At 42.7% G+C, this 14,527-nt stretch overlaps 1 protein-coding gene across 2 annotated transcripts in view; it reads right to left on the reverse strand.

The window, feature by feature from the left end:
• Nucleotides 1-2,251: 2,251 nt before the first annotated feature.
• SVEP1 (sushi, von Willebrand factor type A, EGF and pentraxin domain containing 1) overlaps nt 2,252-14,527 on the reverse strand; it is a 132,069-nt gene continuing 119,793 nt past the window's right edge. For both annotated transcript variants that reach the window (XM_068927879.1, XM_068927881.1), the window contains 4 exons: nt 11,750-11,845; nt 8,854-8,949; nt 5,979-6,072; nt 2,252-4,429 (listed from right to left, as the gene is read on the reverse strand). In XM_068927879.1, the coding sequence (XP_068783980.1) occupies nt 4,399-4,429; nt 5,979-6,072; nt 8,854-8,949; nt 11,750-11,845 (317 nt within the window). In that variant the 3' untranslated portion in view covers nt 2,252-4,398. The remainder of the gene's footprint in view (nt 4,430-5,978; nt 6,073-8,853; nt 8,950-11,749; nt 11,846-14,527) is intronic.

Here is a 14,527-nt window from a genome sequence, read left to right on the forward strand (position 1 = left end):
ACTGGCAGGGAGAAACTCAGTGCCGCTAGGCCACGGTGTCTCCTGTACAGTCTGTCTGCACAACCCAGCTGCTCCCACCGTTTTCTTGTGAGCAAGGTCAGGCACTATGAACCAAACCTGCACTAAAGAGCAGGTGAAGAGCATTAGCCGTTATACTGCTTTGAGCTCGGCTGGGAAAATTGGCAAGCATGCATGACCTGCATTTGGCAATATGTCATGACCTGGCAGGGAATAGCAATATGTCAGTCTAGAAAGCCAGGGTAATGGAAATCCAGCCTAAGTCCTGGGAGAGGAGCTTGTGGTAAATTGGATGGATACTTAAAGAAATGCTCTGCTTCATGTGCATGAGTGGATAAATGGAGAGAAATAAATCAATAATGCTGCTGCATATTACATTTAGCCTGTCAGTCTGTCTCTGCTGGAAATGCATAGTCAGGGTATGTTCCCCCAGAAACCATCTGCAGTGCAGTAAAAACGGGAGGGATCCTTCCCACAGTGAGGATCCAAACCACTCAAAAACCAGTCTGAGATGCACGCACTGTTCCTACACAAGCTGCAAAAGAGCTCACTTTTCCTCAAGGCTGGCCTTGAGGAAAAAGGTAACTCTTTACAGTGACAACTGCTGGCATGCACTAACCCTATCCAGTGCTTCTGTGGGACTGGAGATGACACTGGTACCCTTCCTACTGCATTTCCAAGAGCAGAAAGACATAGGTGTCAGCAAAGACTGCCTTCAACAATTTAGGCTGCTCGATTTTTATGGTGAAGAGGATTTGGTCAGGGAAAAAAAACTCATTTTAACCACACTTCATTTAAAGAAGGCAGTACCCTATATTTCTACAGTACACACAAAATCAGAGTCCATGCACTACTGTTCCTTCTCAGGATTACTAGCAGTATTGGGAGGATTACTGTTAGATGCACATTTGTGTCTTTTCTATCAGATGCACATCAAATTTCAGGGCTTTGCTGACAGCAACGACTTCAGCTTCGCGCCTCCTCTTGGCTGGTGGCTTAGGGGAAGGCTTTGAAACATACACTGCCTCTCATGCTCATAAATGTCCACTTGCAGTAAGAAACCCCATCGCAAGTGGAGATTTCTCAGTGCTCCTACTGAAGCCAACGACATTGTCCCCCATCTTGACAGCTGCAGGATTACAGCAGTGGTGATGATGGCTTAAAAAAAAAAAAAAAAACAGCCTTGGCAGTGCTCCTACTGGTTTCCATGCAACTGCTTGTACCAAATAGTCCTATACACAGCACAAACAGGAATAGAAGAAGTGGTGAACAGCAGTGCTACCATTTTGCTTAATATCAAAATATTGAAAGGGTTACTAACATTACTTAAACCTCCCCCCAGTAATTCGCCTGCTATGTCATATATTTTCCTTGCTTGGAGGGGTGGGGTTTGGATTATGAAGTTTTCCTTCTGTTATAGTACATCTTTCAGCCAATTCCCTCTGAACATGGCAATCTCTACAGCTTTAAAAACTCCCCTGTTAGCGCAGAGTAAAACAAGCCACATCTCCATCTGGCGTAAGCAGTGAGTGAGGCAGGCTTTAATGCATGTGTGCGTGCCAGTGATAAATTTGGTCCTTAAAGGTTTTAATATACAGCTCATCAGCAGAAGGAATTTGACAAAATATATGCTAACTGCATTTTTACCAGACCTGGAGTAGTCATCCTTTTAAGCTGCTTGTTGATCATTTTATCTTTTCCCTTGACTGGATCTCCACTTCCCTAACAGGCAGACTTACCCAGCAGGTTACAAAGGGTAGGCAGAGATGAGAATTTGTTTGTAGGCATTACGAAAAAGAGTGCACTGTTGCCTCTATGTGTACTAAACAGGGTGCAACTTTATTTACAGTGTAAAGTGCATCACACAGAAGTTGTTTAAAACACACAACAAGCAGTGACATAAATGACAATACAGTATTGGGAGGGGAGGGGAAATGTTCCTGCACGTATCAAAACCTCATCAACAGCATTAATATAAAAGCCTCTAACGTCACCTACTCTGTCCTACTACCACATCTGATTATGAAACATGTTGACTGGGTTAATCCTGGGACTTCATGTATTATATAAGTTCACTAGTGTGAAGCTAGAGTGCTAAAAGCCAGCCGTGAGCCCCAAAATACTCCTCTCCAGAAACGTCCTGCCAGCTCTAAGCACTTTCCTAACCAATGCGGTTCTGCTCTGGGGGACACCAGGGCAGAGTCAGAGCAACGCAATACACACACCAGACAAGTACACTAGAAAAGGGACCATTTACTTTTTAAAACATGAGAGTGACATACAAAGAAAGATCTACTTCTGCCATCATTGTACTCTTTCGCTTGAGGGCTCCCACGTTGCTCATTGCAGTTTCCATTCAAACACTGCCTATGGCAGCAAGGAGGTCAAGGAACAAAGTGCCCACAGATGGTGGTGGCTATGGGTTGAAACATGGATATTCTTTACTGAACACTTCAATCAACGCTGTCAACATCAATGGCTGTGGAGCTCGGAGTCAGAAGATGGTTGCTCTGTGCTAGCTGACTATAGGAAAAAGCAGTTTGTGAGAGCTGAAATGATAACTCTTTTTAACTTCTTGAAGGACTCTGCATTCAAATTAAGCTGGTTGCTTAACAATTTATACTCTTGATCTATACTTTTTTTTTAAATTAGCTGTTGACTGAAAGCTCTTACTGGCTCACAATTTCATTTGTCTTTTTCTTCTCCATTTTTGGTCTTGCATTAACAGCCAACAGTTATGTGTGAATATTTCCTGGTGTCCTTTTCTCATAATTATTAGCTCCTCTTTGTGTCATACGACAGTTCTGCCCAAGTTCATGCACTTATACAAGGAAGGTAAATTTATAAAGCAGGGGGCATGGTGTGTGCACTCGGAACCTTAATTACCTTACTGAAAGGTAATTAAGCAGCAAGGCTGCAGAAGATAAATATATTTTTCCTGCTTCTTTCCTAGGGCTGCATGCCATTCATGCTTTTCTATTACTACTGGGAAGAACGGAGCTTCTGATGGATGACTCTCAGGTTCTCAGTCTAACAACCCTCACAGATCAGACTTTGCTAACTGATGCTAATTACCACACATTTGTCCTCAACACATGCATGTGATTTCCACCCTCTAATTTTTGCTTAACAGTAGGTACATCTTAGTACCTCGGTTCATTAGCGCATGACTTGATGAGGGCGCTCAAGCATGCCTTATTCTCAGATGCAATTTGGATCAACATTGTGAGAAAGAGAAATCTGACTGCTGCATGTGCTCTCCGCACTCCTTACTCAGCAGGACGTTTGTGCCTGTGTGTGCCCTCAGGAGAGGCCTTTTCCAGTTTTCTGAGGGTTCTGCACAGTGTAAATACCACCGCTCTGTAAAGAAATGGCAAAGTTTCACCGGTAAACCTAAGGGGTGCCTTCTCCCCCTTTTTCGGGGCCAATCTTTGGGATCCTAAACCCACGTCAAATGTCAGACAGCTGCTAGACATTTATGCCATATCGTACACAGGGAAGGGATGCGGGTTACAGGCAGGTGGTAGTTACTCCCGTAGTAACTGCGAAGCATCAGTTTCAGTGGTCTGACGGTTTTCCACTGCTGGCTCCTGCATTACCCAGCAATAGAGCTAACCCCAAACTGCTGGCAAGTCAAAAAGCCTCAAGGGCCGCTGTCGGTTATGCTTGGTCTGTCGTTCTCTGAATGACACACTGTTCTGTCATCTCTTCCACGTTTTTGGGTATTTTACCAATAAACCCCAGGTAAAATTCTTGCCAATGCCTTTCATTAAGCCACCTTCCAGTGAAATTAGTGTCACTTAGTAAACGTTACTGATTCTTCTTCTAAGTCTATCTGAAACTACGGTTACACAACGGACTTTATCAGATGTACCTCTTGCTGTAGGTCAACAAGAGTTCAGAAAGAGGCCCAATGCAAAGATTAGTGGCTCAGTTAGCCTTCAGTAACTCTTTACAGTCGAACTGCTGGACTGCAGTGTGCTTTGGCAGATGGTAAGCAGAACTGCCACCTTCTGTTTGATCACGACTGACAATATAGTACGTTTCACTCAGCTGACTGTAGGTAAGAAATGGGAAGGACTTCACTGCACGCAACTACTTCCTCAGTGGGCAGTAGGAATGTTTACATTTGTATAGTGTATGTGTGTACGGTGTGTGTGTAGCAGCATAAATGTGATATACTTTTGTAAATGAAAAATACAGAGGATTTCTTTAAAAATGGAAAGGTTCAGGGAAAATATATCACAGAACAAAATATAAAAAAAATGGAGCTGGGCGGGGGGAAGGGAAGTAATGGATTTGATTTACAATGCATTCGATTCCAAGCCCTGGTGCCTAGGCTGAAGAAAGATTTCTGGATGTGAAATCGTTGCTCTGATGTTAAAAGGGATAGAATCCAGCCTTCCGTTTCCTGTGTCAACAAACAAACAAAATAAAATTAGTGCTGTACTGAACATGCAGAGCAAGATCAAGAGGGCAGCACATGGGGATGCTATCTAAAAGCAGACCAAGGATTATAGCCCCACAGCACACAACAGCGTGCTGACAGCAGGAGGGAGAAAGAAAGAGAAAGAGAGAGAGAGAGAGAAAGAAAGAGAGAGAGAGAGATGGCATTTAATGTAAATCATTACTCATCAGGGTGGTTTAGAGCTAGTCTAATCCCGGATGCTGATTTGGCCCGTTGAATTTCCCATTATAAATCACTCTCAGTAACGCCTACTCTGCCTGTACTGTTTTGGGGCCCTAGGCATAGTATTGGACCCCATAAAGAGCCACAGGGCAGGGTGAGGCCAAAGTTTAACAAAATACAGAACAGATCTCATGGCTTTTTTTCCATTCCCCTTTCCCTCCATTCGTCCAGAAAGCGGAATAAAAACTGTTCACTGGCATTGGATTTGTACACGTCTTGGAGAAAAACATTAATGTTCAGCTGTTATTTATTTAGCTCTCCAGGAGAGTGGCCAATGTGTGCAGTAGGAGTCTTGTGTGGGTTGAGGTATTAATATTTTTGGTACCTGTGGGTTTCATTACAATTTTACGGAGGTGAGCAGGGAAACTCATTCTGCATGTTTTCTTAATGTATTTGATTCCTGACCACAACAACAATAATTACAGTTCCACCTATCTTCCTTCTTCAGGGCTGTAAATTACTCCTAATGGCATTATGAAACCAAACAGCTCTCCAAAGAAACTGGGGCCTATTCTGGCTCTCCTGGAAGCCAGACAACTGAACTTTACAAGTCATCTTTAAGACAACAAAGCGAAAAGGAAGAGAACAACTTTTAAATGGTCCTGCATATTGTGATGGGACTCGCTTTTTCTCCTTCACCATCTCCTCCATTGGCCTTACGAGAAATGAATCAGCAAACCAAAACACATGTACTGGTAAAACCCAGTAAGAAAGGGCACGCATGAACAAGAGGCAAGCCCAGTCCTTTTGGGGCTCCTGATACAGGGATGGCACCGTCAAATGATTTGAATTGGACTTGACTTGGAGGCACTGTATTGTACTCTTGAAATACTTACACCACTCAACAGTAGGTACAAGTAGAACTTTTGTTATTTATAACGTCTGTTGCATGGTCCTTGTCTCGAAAGACCTGGACCCAGCTGGGGTATATACAGTTCAAAATGAACACTGCTTGCACTCAGTAGGCCACCCAGATTTTCAAAACATCTTATATCATATTACAACAAGCACTTCCATTTTCATCACTAAAAACTAGGCTAAACCTTGCAGGTTTGCCTGCTTGCTCACATGTGAGTGCAGCATTTTGATGAATTTCTATATGTTTGTCAATCATTGTGCCGATCACTCTCTAAGGTCTTCCAGATTGCTCATAAATCATGGCCAGTTCAGTGATCACTGATTAAGAGGATCTAGAGATGCTCTTCTGCAAAATCGACTGCACCTTTTACAGAATTACAGGTTGTGACTCAACCTAGCCAATAACGCTTACCTAGAGCAGTCGTGTCCAGTCCATGATGAGGGACAATAGCATCGATTTGGCCGTATGCACTTCCCACCATTTAAGCAAGGTGACTGGCAAACAGCTGCACGCAAATAGACACACACACACACACACACACAGACAGTTGTATTAATGACCAGACCCAGGACAAGCTGATTAAAAAACAAGGTCCTGAAAATCCAGCCTATGGTATTCTGTTACAAGTGAGGCACTCTCCAAACTACAGCATAAACATAAACTTTGAGTCTGTTGTAGAAGATGGTTTGCTCTGGAAAGGGCAGCTTTAGACAATACACCTCTTCTGAAAGTGATTCAACCTCCTGTACTACTTCTGCTGTAGTATACGAGCTGCATGAAACAGCCAATTATTGTCTTATGCTGCTTTAAAAACATTGGGGTTTTTTTTTCTCCAGACTGAGGCAGAAGAAGGAATGCAAACAGAAGCAGGAGGAGGATAAGAGTCAGAAGATCAGCAGGAGAACAGGCTTCATTTCTAGAGAAAAAATGCAGATGTTTATTTGAAAGAAATGCTACACCTAAACAACAGCCAGAATTGAGTTGAGAGAAGCAGAAACCAGACGTGGTAAGAAGTCTAGAAAGAAGCGGAACAGTGAAAGTCAAAGACTCAAATGCCCTTAGAGCATTTACAAAATCAAAATCGAAAAGCATTTACAGATCAACAGCAGACAAGGTATAAGGCTTTACACAATGGCACCTGTAGAGGGACAAGGAAAGGAAGCTGAAAATGACAGCAAGTCCCTGAAAGATGCTACGTATCCTTGAGAAGTATGATTAGAGGACAGGGCATTTGATTCAGAGAATAAATACTAGCCTGCCTGATAGAAAACCACAGAGTGAGTTGTGAAACAGTTACAGCTGCTTGTGTGCAATCACCAACTCTAAAGATACCAGGCAACTAAATAGAAAAAGACAAAGCTTCAAGTCTTCCCTATCAATTTTGGGACTAGGAGATAAAACTACCATGCGATTTACTGAACAGCTTCAGAAACTCACTTAATGAGCCCCATCAACATTTATAGACATTTACAGAACAGGACAGCTGAAAAATATTAAGTTTCTTAATAAGATAACTCCATATCTAGAGGATGGACCTAAAGACATCAGTGAAGAAAAACTGGATAATATCAAGGGCTACTCATCACTGGAAACTCTGATTAAAATGGAATTCCTTTAGGTCAAAATATAAGGTGATAATGGCAGAATGTTACAGAGATGGACGAGTCCTGTAAAATTAATTGTCACATTCTGAAAACGACTTCTGAACGTGGAATGAAACATGTGAATGAAACATTTTTAGCTCTTTCTTTATGCACATAATTATTGTAGTGAGACCAGCAGCAATTCAAATATTTCTCATCTCATTTTGTTCTGTCATGGCAAAATGTCAGGATCAGTGGTAAAGCAAGAAGTGGTTTAGTAACTTCATACACATTGCTTATGAACTTTTATGAAAGGACTTTGGTACAAATGCAGTCGCCCACTAGAATTCTCTCTGGAGCTGCTGAAGACCAAGTCAGCCTGGACAGATTTGAACTGCTGGCCCAAAAGTGAAAAGCCATTTATCCTTCTCAGCCACATAGGCTGTTACAGCTGCAAAGTTTGTGAACTATCAGAGGAAATGCTGTGTGCTGTGCTAGGGAAGTGTCTCTTCGAAGAACAGTAGTTCTCAGGTAAAATATTCACTTTGAGATTCCAATTCACAGAGGGATGGTTGTATTTGTACCGTATCACAGAGCTTATTCCCCAGACTCACTATTTTACTATACTTATCAGATAAGCAAGAAATGTCAACATTCATTAACAGTAGCACAAATTCCTCCTACAATTCAGCCTGTTAGCCCCTCCAAAGACTTTCAGGAAGGCAAAATGAGGCCTTCACCTTAAAGCGTTGTTAGCAGTCAGTTAAGGTATGCCTGAACAATAAAAATAGAGTGAACAGGCTATATAATAATATTGATTTGTAAAAATAATTTCTAGACGTTTTCATGACTAAAAAACGTTTCAGTGATCACTCAATTTCTATGGATTTTATCGGCTACTTCCACAGGGACAACCCTCCCAAACACTGGCTTGTGCTCAGTCTTGATGTGGAACTAAGCCTGTCATATATGGGTTCAAATATTGCCCCTAGTTTCAATTTAGCTTCACCTAACACAAGCTGGCTTGCCAGGGCACAGGTCTGAAGCCCTGGATTACTCCCCACCACTATCTTGATGTGTTGCATGCCCTCAAACCTCACACAGGTGCACGTAAGAGGTCTATTAAAATGCAGTGTGCATTAAGTTTGTTCAGAGAGGTCAGAATAAGCCATTTAATTGAACCATCTTAAAAACATACCCGTGCTTTGCTCTGCCCTCTTACCTGGCTCAGGACTCAGGTACTGAGTTGAGCAATCCTTTGCAGAAATTCCCCACATGAGACAGCTATGTGGTGAATAACCTCTGAGGTACCTGCAGCTCCCTTATCAGTTTAATGGTGAACTGTGTGTGCTGAAGCTAGAAATGAGAGACATTCTAATCCTTCTTGGGAGTCTTGTTTTATTTTTTTACCTCGGAAATCTCTCCTGAGCACTACATTTTCTGGAAAGTTCTCTAGTTAATGCTTACTGTCCTTTCTGGGAGCAAGCTGTTCTGAGGATCATTAAGACTCATGATGAACAAGAAAAATATTCTGAAAATAGCGTGCAGCTGGGGACAGCAAATCCTCTAGGAATGTTATTGCTGGGCTAGGGTTTCCTGTGAGAGGCTCAGTATTTACTATAGAGCCCTTAGTGAACTGTGCTAGGTGTTGGTTGATGACAGTCACAAAAGATGAGGAAAGAGGCAGGTGAAAGGAGTTTTACCGATATGGCAGCGTGATCCAGTCCATCCAGGGGAGCAGTCACACTGGTAAGGGGCCACACAGTGACCGCCGTTGAGACATGGCAGGATGCATATTGCTAAGGAGAGGAGAAGAAAAGCAATTAAAAGAATTATCACCTGTGAAAGCAAATAATTAAACACACAAGTGAGAATGGCACTTTTGTTTAATGAGAAGCTCCAGCCCCTGCCCCCCAACAAGGGTTCGCATGCCGTATCAGCAGAGTTGAGTAGGAACGATCCATAAGGCATAAGCTGTGACTACCATGAGCCAGAAAGAAGGAAGAATGAGGACAAACAAACGGGCAGACTGGAACAATTGCGTGAGTCCTTTAGCTGACCAAAGGCCCTGCGCTCACTCAGGGAGGAGCAAAGGCTGCTTGCTTGTTTCTCCGATGTAGTATCTATAAACAATGTTTACTTCTGTGAGAGAACCATGCTTTAATCACAAACTTAACAGAATTCCCCCAATGTAACATTCAAAACAAGGAAATTATGCAATACCCTTAGAAAATCACTTGTTCTGTGCCAGTGAAAACATGCTGAGACAGGTGACACTACAAGCCTTCCAGTTAAAGTCAGCTGCAGCAAAGTAGGCATTTGGGGTGCAACAGGTTGACTGTGCCTGGAAGCTTTGGAGAACAAACAAAGCAGAGAGATGCCAAGCAGCTGATGATCTCTAGACTCAGCAGCAATCGACCTATGCTGCTACTGCTAGCTTGTCTGCAGGAACGGTCCAATTTGCAAACCGTTGTTCGTAACTTCCTGAGTAACTCCCCAAAGTTATTCCTCCCACTACACTGACTGAAAGGCGTGCTTATGTGAGCGTGCACTACTAGAAAGATGAGTTGAGCTAGGTCTCAAATTTGGACCCTTATGTGGAACTTCCACTGGAGTTTCATTCTGAGAGGGTGGATGGAGACTGGTGCAGAGGCTCTTCCACTTCACAGCAAAGATCAAGCTGAGCAATTGCAGCCAGCTTGGATAAGAGAGGATTGTTACCTTCCAAGAGCTTCCAGGACTAATCCATATCACCAAGAATTACTATTGTCTCTATCATTAAATCAGTAGGGTTCTGCACATTTTTAAGAGTGACCAGGTCTGTCTCAGGAAGCTGAGATTGTCTTGTTATCTGTGAAATGTACTGCGAACTGTCAGGTAACTGAATCCTGTCAGAGCTCTGTGGCCTCATCTGTGGCAAGACCCTGAGAGATCAGTGCTCCGTGCTGGTACTCAAAAATCCATTTGGCTTCCAGAGCAGACACTCAATACCAAAGAAAGCTAGACCTATCTTTTCTGTTCACTGGTGCATCTTACTTGACAAACAACACTTCAAAAGGAGGTGGGGCTAACTAGCTGTGTGAAGCCCTTTCCCCTCTCCTTACTACCTATGCCAAATGAAAGAAAATATGGAGTGACAGTGGCTGTATCTGTATGAAGTGTAATCAAGCTAGTCAGCTGTCTGTTCCTTTTTTTTCATACAGGAAGACAGGATCTGAATGGGGATGACAGATCAAAATGACTGAGGGCATACACTTTGTCCTCTGGTTCTGAAGAATGCATTAGGTATCGCTATTAAGGGTAAAGCAAGGCAATCAGTTGTGGCATACCAAACACAGTCCTGCCAGATACTGTGCTCGCTCCCCTCTTGCTGAACCTGCGAAACATAAAGGACGGAGCTTGCGTGTTTGGCTACGGTGGAATGGACAGACATAGGAAAAGTGAAAGAGGGGCTGTGTGAAGGCATGACACAGCTGGAATTCCTACAACAGAAGAAGGCCAAAATATCAACTTGCTAAACCTCTTCTTGTTCTGGAAATATAGTTTTTTTCTGTGTCACACTGAATAGGCACTGCTCTAGAGCAAGCTTGAAAGCTGCAGAGGTACATTTAGAGGATCATATTAAGATGTGATATATCTACCTACCGAAATGCTTGAACCACATTTCTCTCCATTCGCTATAGGAAGAAGTGTCACTTCTTTCTGTATATCTCCATTTACACTCAGAACCAGGGTCAGTGCCATCATGTCAGCTACAGGTGTCCTTCGGCACTCTAAAGCTTTGGGTCAGGGCCATACTGAGTACTAAATGCAGTAAGAAGACTCTCCTTTCTATTCATGTAGACCCATGCCTAAACGCCTGTACAGTCACAAGGTATCTTGTGCAGGAGTACTGCCAGGCATAATCCTTACCAATCCCTTCTGTTAAGATCACCATTGGGGAAATGGGAAATATAGCGCAAACTGGCCTCTCAGTGGCACCCAGGGAATCTCTACAGACCTGAAGGTCAGATTTGGCTCTTCTCAACCAGAACAGATCCAGTTCTCTAACTACACAGATAGAGAAAACTAAAGCCAGCCCATCGTTTAAGGGGTACAGCTACACAGATCAGGAGAGGCAGGATGGAAAAGATGCTGCAGCTGTATTATTTGAGCATGAATTGATCAGGTTCATAATTATAGACTGATACAAAGGAAGACAAGAAAAAAAATACAGCTACCAGCAGCACCCTCACATCTCTTCCTGCTCTAACCCCAATTCTTTCCCCAAATTACCATGTCTTGTCATTAGAAATAGGTTTAGGAGGACTGAAGCCAGCTTTTCTTCATAGACAGTGAAAGAATAGCTGCAAGTGAAATCTCATCAGTTAAAGAAGTGTTTGTTTTGCCATGGAGATATCAGGGGATGGTCATTTATTTAGGAATAAGCAATCCATTAGTCAATCCTTTCTGTTCTCTCTAATTCGCAAAGCAGAAAAGTTACGGCTTTAAAGCTTTTAGGCTTTTATGCCTTTAATTTTCCCATCAGGTTCACTATAGTAAATTCACCTGTCTTACTTAAAACATCCTTAAAACTACACCTAGAGAAGATATACATACGCTCTTCACAGAGACGACCCATCCAGCCATCTGGACATGAGCACGCGTTTGGTCGTTCACATACTCCACCATTCTGACATGGGAACCGACAGACAGCTGGAAAACAGTAGAATTGCCATGTCAAACTCCAGAAGGTGAATTATCAGCTGCTCAGCATCTTGCACAGATTTTTGGATTTGTAAGGTTTAACGTAGGACAAACCAATGTAGTGAAGCTCAGAAACACAACTTGCCTTTGCTTCCAAGGGCTACGTCATTTATCTGGCTATGTGCATGTGGCTAGGCACTGTGAGTGAGAGAAAGTGGGAGGGAGCATATGTAATACTATCCTCTTTATTTACAGTGGACGATTAAGATAACCAGGAATTGTCTCTGTATCACTGCAAGAATGAAACAGCAGAAGTTTTTAGCGTAGACGGGTAACTTATCTGGACAATGTTTCAAGGCTGATGCTATGCTTTACTGTGTGCTGTGCTTTATGCTGTGTGTTTTTTTCCACTCAATTCTGTAAAGCAAAATAGAAGCCATTGCCCATTTTTTTTCCTCTGAATTAAATCTAAAATAAAATCAAGACTTCTTCTAACCTTGGTGCGAAACACAAAGACAACGCTCTCTGGTATAATATAGGGTTTGTCAATAAAGTCTGATAAAACACCACAGTAGCACATACAATTTCTATTGCACTATCCATCCGAGTAACAAGCGGTGCTCTGCAAGGGCGCAGTAGTGGCTTTCTTACGGAACCCAAAGTGTGATTACAGCCCTCACTTAGCATTCATGCTGACTGTTGCTCCTTGACTAACACAACTCTTAACAAGCACCTGATCGTAAAAGTGAGGAACTTAAAAGGACTCTATCATGCTAGCGTAATAAGTTGCCTTGACTTGAGACATACTTTGGTCTTTATCATCGTTCATCTGCCATTGCACTGTATCTTGGCTAATACATCCAGGGAAACCAGGCCTACGTTACAAAATGGGTGTCAAGCCCACTACAAACACGTTAGACTTAAAGATCATTGGAGCAAGTGCAAACTGTCTCATATTGGTGTACATACTATACATACACGATCAAAAACTGTGGCTTCTAAATGATACTACAGAACAAATAAGTAATCAGACTAAGCTCTAATTAGTGGCAGTTATGAACACAGCGTAACCTCAGGAAACCCAGTCTGAACTGTTAATTGCATCCTATCTTTAATTACTTATTAGATGAGCAAAACATGAGTTTAAGCTTTGAAAGAGTTTCAGATCTTGTTCAGTTTTAGTATTAAATACAAACAGTGGTTTAGCACACTGAAATGCTGTTCAGATCTGAGATCCCTGTTGGAAGGTATCCAAATTTTCCACTGATGGAGCCAAACTTGAGTCACATTTGCATCACGGCCATGCCAAGCTGCAAGCTACAGCTTGGGAGTCCTTTGAAATAAGGCCAAAGCTTTTGCCTTTTTATTTTTCAAACTCAGAGCCCTTACATCACATGTCAACTGACACTGAATTTAGGAAGAGATCTTAGGCCCTGAGAGGTTCACAGAAGTTGCAATATTTTAATAGGTACTTTGCACAGTTTTGCTATAAAGATGCCCATGATAACACAGACAGCTTGTCTCTGTGTGACCACTAAAGCGGAACAATGTACAGACCAGATTTTCTCTGTTCTATGAAACGTTACGAAAGTCCAATATAAAAACATTTAAAGCTTTGTTTAATCCACACTACTCAAATAATATTCATGAATGTAAAACAGGATGGCAGGGATAAGGCAGACATAAAAATGGTATCCCAAGTTGAATCCACAGCCCAAGAAAAATGGTCTCTGAAATCTATTCTGCCTGGTTCTGTCCGCGGAGAAGCACGTTTCAGGAGTTGTAGAAGTTACTTGGGACGCAACTCCAGCCACACTCAGCAATTCAGGATCCCAGGCAGAGATCTGCTCCTGGGTTTGTGCCCAGGCCCTAGTTGTGAAACTCTGAATGAGTAAGACAGCATAATCTCTAGGTGTGCACTTGTCATACATTGATTTAGGAAGAGAGAGACTCTGTGTCTGTAGCTGTGGGGATTACTATTCACTCAGCAAACAAGAACAGAGAAAGGCTTATGGTGCGGAGTTAAGCCAGGACCTCGTTCTCCTCTTGTGCTAGCGTGACAACAAGCAGGGCAGATGCAGTCCTGAGCTACTGGGGACAGACGGGGAAGCATTAATTGCCACTGCAGTTGCTGTAGCAGATCTCACATCCCAGCTACTGATGTTAAACCTTTTGAGATCCCCTTGTAAATCCATGCCTGATAATTATCTCTGCAGGATGGAAAAGTTACACTGGCGTAACACTAACCTGGGTAAGAAGGGGAAAAAAGGCTCTTGACATCCGTTCTCAGCTCTGCCACAGAGCTTTCATGTTGTACCAAGGGAACAATTTTCCCCATGTCTCAGCTGAGCCCTCAAAATATTCTCGTCTGATGACCGAGTACAAACTTCTTGCCTTGCACCTCCATACTAGATCATTCCTAGCCAGCGAGACGCAGGCAGAGGGCAAATACACGGCACAGATTTTAGAGAGGAAAGACTGAAGTGCAGTTAGACAAGTTGTGTCAGTCTGTGCAGACTGCCTAGTCCCACAGGCGTTTATGGTCAGCAGAACCAGGCTAACACCTCTCACCCCTGAAAATCAGATTAGCATCTGGCCTGCAATCTTTAACTATCAGCAATTCGGGCAAGTGCAGCTGTAGTTAGAGCTCTCCCAAAGAAACGAACAAAGTCTGCTTTTTAATTATAATAT

This window comes from Struthio camelus, chromosome Z (assembly GCF_040807025.1).
Source record: "Struthio camelus isolate bStrCam1 chromosome Z, bStrCam1.hap1, whole genome shotgun sequence".
NCBI lineage: Eukaryota > Metazoa > Chordata > Aves > Struthioniformes > Struthionidae > Struthio > Struthio camelus.